Source organism: Aptenodytes forsteri, unplaced genomic scaffold (genome assembly GCF_000699145.1).
Source record: "Aptenodytes forsteri isolate BGI_AS27 unplaced genomic scaffold, ASM69914v1 Scaffold82, whole genome shotgun sequence".
Classification (NCBI taxonomy): Eukaryota; Metazoa; Chordata; class Aves; order Sphenisciformes; family Spheniscidae; genus Aptenodytes; species Aptenodytes forsteri.
In genome coordinates, this window is record NW_008795490.1 from 14,315,660 (window position 1) to 14,328,200 (window position 12,541).

General features: G+C 40.3%; 1 protein-coding gene across 1 annotated transcript in view; it reads left to right on the forward strand.

Annotated features, from left to right (window-relative positions):
• Nucleotides 1-5,625, forward strand: part of SOGA3 (SOGA family member 3) — a 31,104-nt gene extending 25,479 nt beyond the window's left edge. Inside the window, exons 3-6 of the mRNA XM_019472640.1 lie at nucleotides 2,352-2,423; nucleotides 3,048-4,223; nucleotides 5,127-5,141; nucleotides 5,515-5,625. Coding sequence (XP_019328185.1) covers nucleotides 2,352-2,423; nucleotides 3,048-4,223; nucleotides 5,127-5,141; nucleotides 5,515-5,625 — 1,374 coding nt within the window. The remainder of the gene's footprint in view (nucleotides 1-2,351; nucleotides 2,424-3,047; nucleotides 4,224-5,126; nucleotides 5,142-5,514) is intronic.
• The last annotated feature ends 6,916 nt before the right edge of the window (nucleotides 5,626-12,541 follow it).

Below are 12,541 nucleotides of genomic sequence, written 5' to 3' on the forward strand. Positions count from 1 at the left end.
TAGTCATTACATAGCCACAACTATTGTTGTAATGAAAATGTTGCTATCCTGACTACCAAAAGGAACACAAAAGATATAGAAAGGAGAAAAACAGATTTTTCGTTTTATGTCAAAACTAGAAAAATAGTTTTTGCTTTCTGTAGTTTCTCTTTTTTTTTTGTCATGGGAAACTTTTTCATTTATCTCTTATCTTCTGAAAAGTTGTAGGGTACACAAGAAGTTGCAGCTCAGCATTTCAGAACTTCATTATATCTAGAGAGATGCTGAGCTCGGCAGGGTGAATAGAGGGCATTTAGGTAACCAAGCAGAAATATAGTTTAACTATCCCTTAGTTATTTTATCAGTGGGTGGTATTGGCAAGAATCTGGAGCAAGAAGGAGCTTGGAGTGCTAACTGATTTGAAAAGGGTTTTTTCAAAGTGATAATACATAGTGGTATAATTAATGGTAATACAGAGGAGGAAGCTGCTCCTCTGAAAGTTTAATGCTTTATAAATTTGCCAATTCAAAAAGAAAAACAACAAAAAACCCTCCACATGCATATACCATTTCTGCAATAGGATAACTGATGGGTGACCCTGGAGAAGAATCATTTTGTTTGTAGACGGGATCCTAAAGTTGTTGGCTTTATATTTAAAGGGAAAAAGTGAGTTAATTTAACTATTTTTTATGTCTTTTCTGGATTCCTTTAGAAGCCTGTGATTCACAGCTATCTAGCTATCACAGCTTTGATTGGTTTTATTGTTTTATCTACTGAGAGCATTCAATGTTTCTGCAAGAGACATAAAAATTTTAATTCTGGTTCTTGGTGGAACCATCTGTGAATTTTAGTTCTGATTCTGAATCCGAGGTCGTTTTTCTTAATTCTTGCATAACTCTATAGTAAATTTGAGCAAAAAGCCTCATAAGAAATCATGTCTTGTGGTTGCTCAGATTTATATGTGGGTCATTTCTATGGTGTTGACTTTTCCTTTGGAGCGAGCAGTTCACGAGCGTAGTGTTTATTATGGGGATGATCTGCAGAAGAAAGAGAACAATTTGTACCAGCAGGCAAATAGTGCATAGGATTGTTGTGTACAGCATACTCACCCACTGTACTCTGTTCCTTGAGGATTATGAACATATTTTAATTCCCACTGTGTGGAACTGGATGGCTTTTAGATACAGCTGGATTCTCTCCTGGCTGGTGCAGGGAAATGCATGTTTCTCAGCAGCACAAAGGATCCTTCTACCAGAGAATAATCTCAGAGGGAGATGGTGGTTGTGTCACTGCCCTGCCTCAGGGCCTACATTTTACCTGGGGAACATCATAAAAACTGGGAACAGCTGCAAGTGGGATGTTATGTATTAACATATTCTCTCACTCATTTTCCTCTCTCCTGCTGTTTTCTTGATGATCTGTATTGGGTGTTGACAGCGGGATGGTTGCAGTTGCTTTCCACTGCTACCGCTTGCCCACTAACGAACTTTCTACTGTCAGCAATTACGAGATTTTTGCTGGGTACGCTAGTAGGCTTCGATTCCAGTCCATCCTGCTCTAAAAGCAGGAGTTTCTTTTCTACTCACTTTGGCTACATAGCAGATGAGAAGACACCAAAGAAGCTTGCTCATATGGTGATGTATACCTGTGTTCATGCGGTGCTGTTCTTAAGCTAATATGCTTTGTTTCTCACTAGGACTTTGTAGTCCAAGCAGTTCTAAATTGTATTTACTTGAATATGTTCTGAAAACAGAACAAACCTAGTGACCAGATCTATGTGGGAGTCTGTCTGCACAGAGTTTGTCTACAGTGTACACCTACAGAGGTGTGACTGCAATACACTGCAAGCTTGAAGCCTGCGGGTGGGACACAGAGAAAGGTGTGCTTGTAGATGTGCACTCAAGTCAGCTGCCGGGATCTCAGTGACACTGTTTTATGTAGCTTGCCTACCACAAAGGCTAAGGCTACACGTCTGGCTAGATGCATCTTTAAGTGCCTTGGCCCCATTAGGGTTAACATCAAATAGACAAGCTGGGTTTCACTGCTTGCCTCAGCTTTCCCATCTGTAAGTTACCACTTGGGATACCTGCTTTCTTACCTCTCTTGTCATGTGTTAAACATTCGTTATGCACTAGTCTTAAAATGTGTTGAACAAAAAAGGTAACAGACTGATTAAACCAATACTTCCCTTGTATAACATTACTGTGTCATTTTTGGGCAGCTGTGTCTCTCCTCTGTATTTGGTATCTCAAGGATTACAAGAAATTAATTCCTTTATAGTTGCATTTGACTTGCTATGTTTTAAAAGAGTGACTGAATTATATACCTCTTTAGTGAAATATTCAGTGCATCTCATTTTGTTGTTTTTGCAGCAATCACTGAAAAGAAGAGGGAGCAAAGACCTACCAAAATCAGAAAAAAAGTCACAGCAGACACCAACAGAGGTATGTTGTAATAACAGTAGCCCGAATTCTCATGTGGAGGCTTCAGGAAATGATGTACATGATTTGTAGATTTGTACTTTGCTTGCTTGTTTGCTTTGCTCTTTGTTTTCCTGTATGCTGTGAAACGGAGAGCTCTTACCCCAGTTCTGCAGTCAGACAACACTATGTCAAGGACCACCTAAACAAACCGCTGGTGCTGCAACAGAACTCACCAGCTTTCATGTAGTCTATATTTTAGGCAAAATAAGTAAATGGGAGCACCAGTGAAAGAAGATTATAGGCCCTTTGTGTGCTGACTTCAGGATTTTTGAACACTGTAAAGTCTATCACAGTGTTGCAAGCCTAGAAAATCTAAGGATTTTTTACAAGCCCCCCCACCCCCACGATATATTTTCTGGGGACTGTGCAAACTTTGGTCGCAAGTAAAATAGTCTTTTCCCCTCTTTTAAGTATTTATTTCCCTCTTTTTAATTTATTGTTCAGTTGAGAAATGATTGCAGGAAAATCTTTTAGTATCTCAAGCTATGTACCTGTGATTGTTAATCTTGTAATTTAAGACCGTCCACTGGAGGTCTCCTGTTTTACATCAAGTTTCTTCAAATACTACTTTTTCTTTTTTCTAAGGAGGACAATGAAGACCTGAAATGCCAGCTACAGTTTGTCAAAGAAGAAGCAGCCTTGATGAGGAAGAAAATGGCTAAGATTGATAAAGAGAAAGACAGATTTGAACATGAGCTGCAAAAATATAGATCGTTTTATGGGGATTTGGACAGTCCCTTGCCAAAAGGTGAAGCAGGTGGGCCACCTACCACAAGAGAAGCTGAACTCAAGCTTCGATTGAGACTTGTGGAGGAGGAAGCTAACATTCTTGGGAGGAAAATAGTGGAACTAGAAGTAGAAAATAGAGGACTGAAAGCAGAGCTTGATGATTTAAGAGGAGATGATTTTTCAGGGACTGCTAATCCGCTCCTGGGAGAGCAGAGTGAATCCCTGTCAGAATTACGACAGCATTTGCAGCTAGTAGAAGATGAAACAGAATTGCTGAGGAGAAATTTAGCTGATTTGGAAGAACAAAACAAGCGCATAACAGCTGAGCTGAACAAATACAAGTACAAGTCTGGGGCCCATGAGAGCTCTAGGCACCATGATAATGCCAAGACAGAAGCGTTACAGGAGGAGCTAAAAGCTGCACGAATGCAGATCAACGAGCTGAGTGGCAAAGTCATGCAACTCCAGTATGAGAACAGAGTCTTAATGTCCAACATGCAACGCTATGACTTGGCCTCTCATCTTGGGATCCGTGGCAGTCCCAGAGACAGTGATGCGGAAAGTGATGCAGGAAAAAAAGAGAGCGATGATGATTCCCGCCCCCCTCACCGCAAAAGGGAAGGCCCCATCGGTGGGGAAAGTGACTCCGAAGAGGTACGCAACATTCGGTGCCTGACACCCACAAGGTCTTTTTATCCGACACCATCTGGGTGGCAGAAAAGCTTCACTGACAGGCAGCAGATGAAGGACATTCGCTCTGAAGCTGAGCGGCTGGGCAAGACAATAGATCGCTTAATTTCTGACACGAGCACCATCATAACAGAGGCAAGAATTTATGTAGCTAACGGGGACCTCTTTGGACTGATGGATGAGGAAGACGATGGCAGCAGAATACGTGAGCATGAGCTTCTTTACCGGATCAACGCACAGATGAAGGCCTTCAGGAAAGAGCTCCAGGCTTTCATCGACAGACTCGAAGTTCCAAAGTCTTCGGATGATCGAAGTGCAGATGAACCTTTGTCAGTGAGTCAGGTAGACTTTTACTTATTACGGCCTACAGGTAAAAAGGCTCTGCCACGTGAATTAAGCTTCAAATTCAATGTATGGCACATGAAAAGTCTTTATTGTAGACAGTGGACAAAAATCATTATTTCTTAAATTATTTTAAATCCTCATAAGGCCATATGAAACCTTGTTCTATCAATGGGGCTGTTTGTGAACAGTGAATAAGTCTGGTCTCCTGGAAATTAAAGGAATTATGCTCTAGGAGGTGGAAGATTTTACTCCTTTCTGGCTTTGCAGCTGCATTTGCCAGAGTTGTGCCTTCATCACCAGTAAAGGCAGTGCAGACAGCATTTTTGGCATATAAATGAACATGATTGTTTTCTTAGCGTTTGGGTTCCTGTTAAATGAATAAAAGGAAAACCTTACTAATTTTAAACAGGAGGAAACATTAAATTTCCAAAATTACAGAGATATGACAAACCACAGAGAAAAATAAACCATGCAAATCTACTTTACAGAGTCACAGAGCCACACGGTAGTGTGAATATTGGAATTGCTGTAACTGATTGTATCTTGTTGAAGGCCTTTGGGTCACTGCTTACATGCAGCAGTGACTAGCATCTTTTCTGTATTTCATTTTTATGCAGAATTGTTCCAGAGAGGTTTTGGGGAGCAAATTCCTTGCTGACTCAAGATCTTTTGCCATGAAAAATGAAAATTACATACCCTTATCTTATCATGCAATCCTATAGTTGGCAAATCTTGTTATTGCTCATGGTATTGTCGAATGTTTTAGTAAGTCTCTTGCTGTGTTAAATTTACCTTGTGCTGTCCTGCTAGTTTACAGTCGAAGTAGTTGCCAGGTGAAGCTGAAAGCTATTGTTTCTTACTCCTATGCTGACTAATTAGTCTTTTGTTTCCTTGTATCAGAAAGTCACAGACACAGTGAGTTTAAAGCTAATCAATTACTATACATGTATTGCATGAAATCAAACAGAAACGGCATTTAGCATGCTCACTTTCTGATCTAGCAATAGCTCTGAGCTTGTAGAGCTCCCATTAGCTTAAAGGCAGAGCACTGCATGGGCTTATACAAATTGAAAGCAAACTAATTAGTATTTTCTCTAAACAAATAACAGCAATAGTTAAATTGGACATTTCAGGGCTTGACCATGCAGAACTCCTACTGAAGTCAATGGGAGATGGGCACTTGGTCCCTCCACAAGCATAGTCTGGTTCACTATTTATTTTGTTGAAACTTTGGACTTGCTATTCCATTAATTGACTGTTCTCTTTGTCTTTGTATTTACTTTCCCAGATGTTCCAGCCTATCATTTTACTTATTCTCATCCTTGTATTATTTTCATCCCTTTCATACACAACAATATTTAAACTTGTCTTCCTTTTTACACTGTTTTTTGTACTGTAAGCCATTCATCATTTACTGTTCATTGTAGTATTATTTTCAGTTTGTTTATTTTGTCCACCCTCCAAGATAAGAAGTGCAAGAGACATAGTTTCTGTAATAGCCACTGCTGTAAAAACACTGAAGACTACTTGTTTGCCAAAACCAAAACAAAACCAAAAAAACTGAACAAACCATACCAAAAAGTCACCCAGTTGAATAGGAAACCCGCTCACCACGGTGTTCCAGGTAAGCAAACAGAAAATGATATTTTTCTCTTCATCTGGTTTTATCATTTTTGAAAAAAAAAAAATTCCTGAGTGACTGGAACCAATTTAATATTCATTAATTTGCACTAAATCAGAAGCAAAACAGAAATATGCAGAGTGGGTGTGAGGAGTCTGTTCCTTTCCTCTTACCACTCCCAGAAAAAGAATTTGTATTCTAGCCACATATGGATAGTAAAACCACATTCTATGTGTATTCTGCAATTGTATGTCACAGCTTGTATATATTTTGCATGATTGTGATGAAGATGTTTTTCAGCACTGCATTATATTATGTGGATTAGACACCACGGAAGGGACAAAATCAGAATGGTTGGCGTACAGAGCACTATATCTGGAACTGTGGCGGGGAGCTGGAGCCCCTGAGAATGAGATGCACGAGGAGGAGGTGTCAGAGTAGGCGAGGAGTCTTCTGAGAGATGTAGGCTGGCTGCGTTCTCTCTGTGCTCTAGAAAAACGGCCACACGACAGTCTGACTTGAACTGAAGAGCGTGATGCTAGTCACCTTGTCTGATGTCAAATATCTTTTCCTAACAACCTAGTTTATCAGATAACATTTTCCAGTCTGTAGCCGACAGGGCTCTGGATTCTCTCTCCAGGTTTCAGAACGAGTTTCGAATGAACATGGTAACTCTTGGCTTGCTGAATGACCCCCGTCTAACCATGCCGTTGGTAGTGAGTGACCGTAGGTGAGGGAAGCTTGTGTACATAGGTGTGCATCAATAGTCACTGAATATTCCTGTCTTGCCTATGAGAGGCTGCACTGAGAGCGCAGGCGACTCATGATCTTTCTATTACACTGAACATAGGCAGTTCCTACAAACAGTAGATCTCCCACTATGAGGTGATCTCCCACCTCATCTGAAATGCCCAATGGAGCTCAGTTTTCTGTTTTATTCAGCCTATGTTGAAACTACTGAGTCCCACAAATGTGAATTCTCCAAAGGTGATCATTTACAAGTAAGTGTATTAATGAAATCTTTTTGTGTGGATGCCATGATAAAAAAATCTAGTAATAAATAGTGTTAATAAATAAAACAGCTGTTTTTCTAGCTGGCAATAAGGATTCCCTTTGATTTATCATGCTAGCGCTCTGTCCTCTTAACCCATTCCCCAGTGAGAACAGTTCATCTCCATGCCTGGGTTGTGCTCTGCTAGATGAAATAGTAAAGAGACACCGTTTTGATGTTTTTTCCCCCGTTTTTTCCCCTCAGAGGGAAGCAAAGTTTGGGTAATAAAATTTATTTTATGAGAATGAAAAAAATAGTAAACTCACAGTATTCAGTATTAAACGAAGCTTGTGTTTTTCTCCTTGTTTGTCTAGCTTTCCCTCAGCATACTCTGCAGGTGTAGTAACCTTGATCAGTGAAATCACTTAACCTTGATTTAATCCAAATACTTATTCCTACCAGGGGATGTTGTCGCCATTATTTATTTTGTAGTTAGCAAGATATGTCTAAAGGAAATGATAATCAATATATGTGAGATTAATAGCTAGCCTTGCCTGGTGTCCTGATTAAAGAGAAAGTCAGGCCCAAAGTAATTTTGAAGAGTTTCTAAGCTGCTCTACTTTATGCTCAGTTGCCTAAAAGTTAAGTTAAGTTCCACGTATTAGAAACTATTATGGCAAGATATGGTCAAGCATATCATCCTTTCACAGTGATTTTCTGTAACTGTAAAGACAGTTCTCAAATCACTGGGAAAAGGCCCTTTTGCTGCTTTTCTCTCAGCAACTGCTGTAAGAAATTTTTCAGCAACTGCTGAAATTCTTTTTTTTTTCCCCCATGGATTTGCAATTTGGACATTAAAAGTACAATAATTTGAGGCTTAAACTTGTCGTATCAAATCTTAGCACGACACTGACTTTTTGAGTTTCTTTTTGTTTTAGTGTCTCCCTTGGGGGAAGAAAAGATCATTTGGGTTTTGTTAAATGTTACTGGTCAATCCCATAAAAGAGAAAAAATCATACTTAAATCTGATCTGAAGTTCTGGGCTTTCAGATTTTAACCCACACTTGTTTATACCTTTCTCAGCCTTGTATGTAATAAAGGTGAGCAGAGAGGGTTTGATTTACACTGAGTGTATCAGTAAGAGTACTACTGTAAAGTAGTAGGAAAGTTTAATACACTGAATTCATACATTGAATACATCTTGGAAGTGATTGGGAAAGATCTGCTTCTTTCTCAGAAATCAGAAAAGGTGAGGATGACCCTCTTGAGAAAAGGTGGAGATAACCTCTGCACAGGACTGGCAATTATAACCCCATTGATTTCTCACAGTGTTTTTTCTTGCATATAGCTGGAGCTTTCCTCATCCTAATTCTGTCAGGCATCAACAAAGCAAATCAAAGCTGAGGCCTTTTGGGACATTTAGGGAGCTATTGCACAGGCTACAATCTGAAATTAAAGCATACTGAAGCCTACAAAATCATTTTAGAAGCTCCCCACAGTCTTTGAATCTGTGATGAGCAAGGAGAATGGTGAGGACCCCTGCAAACCTCAGTACAGAGAAATCTCAGTGAGAAATGGCATGTGTTTTTCATGTCCTTTTGCATTCAGCTTTAAGGGAGTGATTGGAGCTGCTTATCTGTTTCGCACCAGATATTGCAGAGAAGTTCACAGCCCTTCATTTTTCACTATTTTAAAAGCTGCTGAGAAAGCTAATAGAATCAGTATGGACATCTATCCATAGCCAGAAGATAATATCTAGCCAAAGAAATCAGTGTTCTGTGTCTTGCTAAATTGAAATAATTTAGTCTCACAAAGAAATGCAATAATTGTACTTGCCAAGAAAGGAAACAGATTCTCCCCACTCAGATACTGGCCTGGTGGGCAAAGTCCGCCTCACAGGAAAGTGAGTAAATGCAGCTGAACATGTCCACATCCTCTACCAGGAGTGCATGGGAGTCAGGCAGGGCAGAGCCAGACAGAACACTGCTGATTACGAGATTCTGTCTGCCGCATAGCATCTAATTCTGAAGAGCGATAATAATAAGAATATAAGATTTTCCTTTTATGTGCAACAAGCTAGATATGCCAGGTTACCTATCAGTTAAAATCTCACTTAAACCAATAGCGGTTCCCATTTTGGAATATTCTGGCGAAATATTAGTATTCTGGCAAAAATGTCATTGAATTGGAACGCCAAGATTGCTTTAATTTTACATTTCTCTGAAAGATTAAATTTCTGTTTCCTGTGTTCCCAGGGAGTTCATTCCATGTTCTTACAGAAAGAAGACATCTTGCATCTATAGATCTAATTCTGACATTTTTACACTTGTGCAAATTGGCAGTAACTCCAATGAATTTTTATGTCATTTAGAAAATAGATGCATTTCTTCCTTTAATGCAACCAGATCAATTCAATTAAATTTGTTTCCTATTTAGAGTTGGCTCTGAATGCCCTGACAATATACCTCTACAAATATTTTCTTTACCGTTCCTGAAAAATTCGCATGATACCAGAATGATCATCATCTCCAGGATCAGAGATATTTCTTTCAACCAAAAATATCCATGCCTGAAGCTCCAGTTAGAGATCGAATAATTGTCTGCTGACACATGTCACCAGTGCTTCAGAATCAAAACTAGAAGAGAGCAGGTGCTATAGTGCAGAAATATGCCTGGCAGTCGGAAAATAGAAAATTGCCAAAAACGTGGCTGTCTAAATATGTGTTATAAAAAGAGATGAACTGCACATGAACTTTGGGAGTTGTTTACAAAAACAAGCAGAGCTTTAGGATATTAGATGCCCTTCCCCTTAATCACCCCAGAATTTGATAGGTGAGTAGGAGACTTCTAAAGGCATCAGTATCAGGGATGTAATTCCCATTGGCTTACATTTCTGTCTCTGATTTAATGCCAGGGGAAGTGATATTCAAACCCAACTTTTGCCATTACACATGCAGTTGCCTATGGAGAACATTACAGTGGCTCTATTTAAAGCAAACATCTAAAGTATCTGCCACGAATTTTCAATGTAACCTTGGAGAAGTGACGTGACATAACACTTTGTTGGCTCTATTTCTCCACTAAATTATATACTATTGCAAAAGTGCACAATAGTAAGAGGAGACAGAATTTGTATTCCCTTCTGCCCATTTCCTGATTTATATATCCACTCCTGAGACATATTTGCCATGATTATCAAGGTGTAAACCATTCAGGAATCTGATGTTGCGGTTGGTTTGATTACAGTGACAGCAGTGCTATTCTTCCTTCTTGTTACCAAGTTTATGTGGACACAGCAAAATGGGTGTGCCATGACCAAGCTAGTGCAGCAGAACTGAAGATGCTCTAAAATGATCTTCAGCGCAGACTATTAACCAGAATACATACTACCCTGAGTATATAATCAGATTATAGCCCATGCTGAAACTCATGCTCCTTTGTCTTCAGTCTTGCATGATGAAGAGAAATTTAGCAGAAGGCTTGTCTAAAATGCCCTTGCGCCTTTTTTGTTGAGGTGCTGACTTTTAACATAAGCAGAGCTGATACCAGGTATGGACAAAGTACACTTTGCCTGTGGAAGCAGTGTGTTGGATGTAATAAACCTACAATAGCCTTCCTGCTTATTTTGCCTGTGCCAGAGGCCAGAAAGCCACATTTGCTGCTTTGTCTGCTGCTGCTGGGGGAGGGACGGTCGCTGTTGGGTAACTTTTTTTCCTCAAAAGCAGAAGTCACTACTGCTACACTCAGGGGTGTCTGGAGCAATGAGCCCAGGTTTTTAGAGCTCGCTTCATGTTTTCTTTGTCCCAACTTTTCTCTGCCTTTCCCATATTAGGATGAGTTTAACATGGCCCTTTGACCTGTGAGTGGGGTCCAGCTCTTGTCTCCTAATGAGCCCCTCAGTCTCACACATTTCTAATTCCTCACACTGACAGAAATGTAGGATTTTGCCTGAGTGAAAACTCAATCCTGGGATTTAGTCCATTGTTTTCTTTAATTTTACTGTGTTTTACTTCAAAGAGTTCACATAACAAGACGAGGGGCATTGAGTTAACAATATTAAAGACACAAGAACAATATCCTATGCTGACAGACGGAGTCTGTCTTCATTTGCAGTGGTGCAGCTGTGCTGGCTTCAGGGAGGAGGCAGCGCTGTGGCACCCGGCCTCCAGCTGTGGGCTCAGTTCTGCTCCCAGGCACTCAGGCTTCACTCCCAGCCATGTCAGCTGGCGTGTTGGGACATAACCTTTCAAAAGAAAGTCACGCTGTTGTTTTATGAACAGGGAATTTATAAATCCTTAGAATTTAGAGGCTGGGGATTTTCTTCAGGAACATTCAGTTGTGTACTTGGGCATCTTTGTTCAATTTTTAGACCATCTTTGAAATTTTCACAAATAGCCCAAGTCCCATTATTTATGTTACATGGGAGCAGAATAAACACCCCAGTAATATATTCACTGAGACTTACAGCTAGACCATATAAGGAGAAAAAATGTGTTTTCCCTGAAACCTGCTTTGGTATTTACTATAAAATGCACCCAGAGCTAAAATTTTTATGCTGTGCATGGATTTTATCATCACAGATGAAGCCTTATTGTTCTAAGGAGGAGAGTGCTGACTAAGCGAAGGGGGTGTGAATCCTCATATGGTGTCCTTCGTCTCACTGATCCTCTTGTCATCAGCTGCTCTGCCCACAAAAATACACATCACTCCTGCTTAGTGCACTTGAAGACACCCATTTGATAGCAGAATTTGTCAGGAGTTTTATGCTGCATGAGTCAAGTACTTTGTGGCCCTTCTCCAGGTACACGTGGGGACAAATGTTCCCTGAAATGTGAATTTTCTGACTATGGGTGGTCTCAATCACTGTCCACAGACACATCCAAACACAAGTACCCGGCAGGGCAGTGGTATGTGCGTGAAGCTTCTGCCTGGGGGTCTCTCTCAGTGTGCCAAATGAAAGCAATTTAACACACAGTGCAACAGGAGACTTACTGTGGTGGGCAGAGATGCAAGGAGCGAGCTGAGCTCCTCGTGCCTGCAGCTCAGCAGGGGGAGCAGCTAAATTTCACTACACTGGCTTCAGGGACTCCCGTGGACTTTCACTTGCTGGATCATTTTTGTCACATACGCTCCCTTCCCTCACCCCATGCCGACACTTGCTATGGGCACTCCCAGTGCTTTAAATCCAGGCCGAAGTGTTTTTGGACCTTCCTTGCTAGCCTTACGCCAGGGATGAATTTCCCTGCGCAAGGGAGATTCTCCATCCAATTTCAAGTGCTTTGCTTTGCTGAGACACAAAGTATCTTAACAGACTGGAGAATCTGATCCAGAAACCTTGTAAAGTAGCAGGAATATTTGGGTATATCCCAAAGAAACCATTATCACCATTCCCAGAATGCAAGACAGTAGGATTACACGGTGCCCAATAATTCTGCACTTCATAAGTGATAGCATATTTAGAATACAGAAAAAGATTTTAGGGAGGAGTGGTTTGCTTTTAGCTCTTTAAGATAGCTGTTAACCAACAAAACTGCTGCTTTAAACAAACTCCCTTTACAAAGCAGTTTATAAGGATCAAGTTGCAAAGCTCAAATGATCGTACTAAAAAATATAACCCTGAAAACTGGGTCTGGAAGACAGCAAAGAATCTTCCTTTACAACATGGACACTAATAAAAGAAACCTAAAATTGCCTATTGTCATA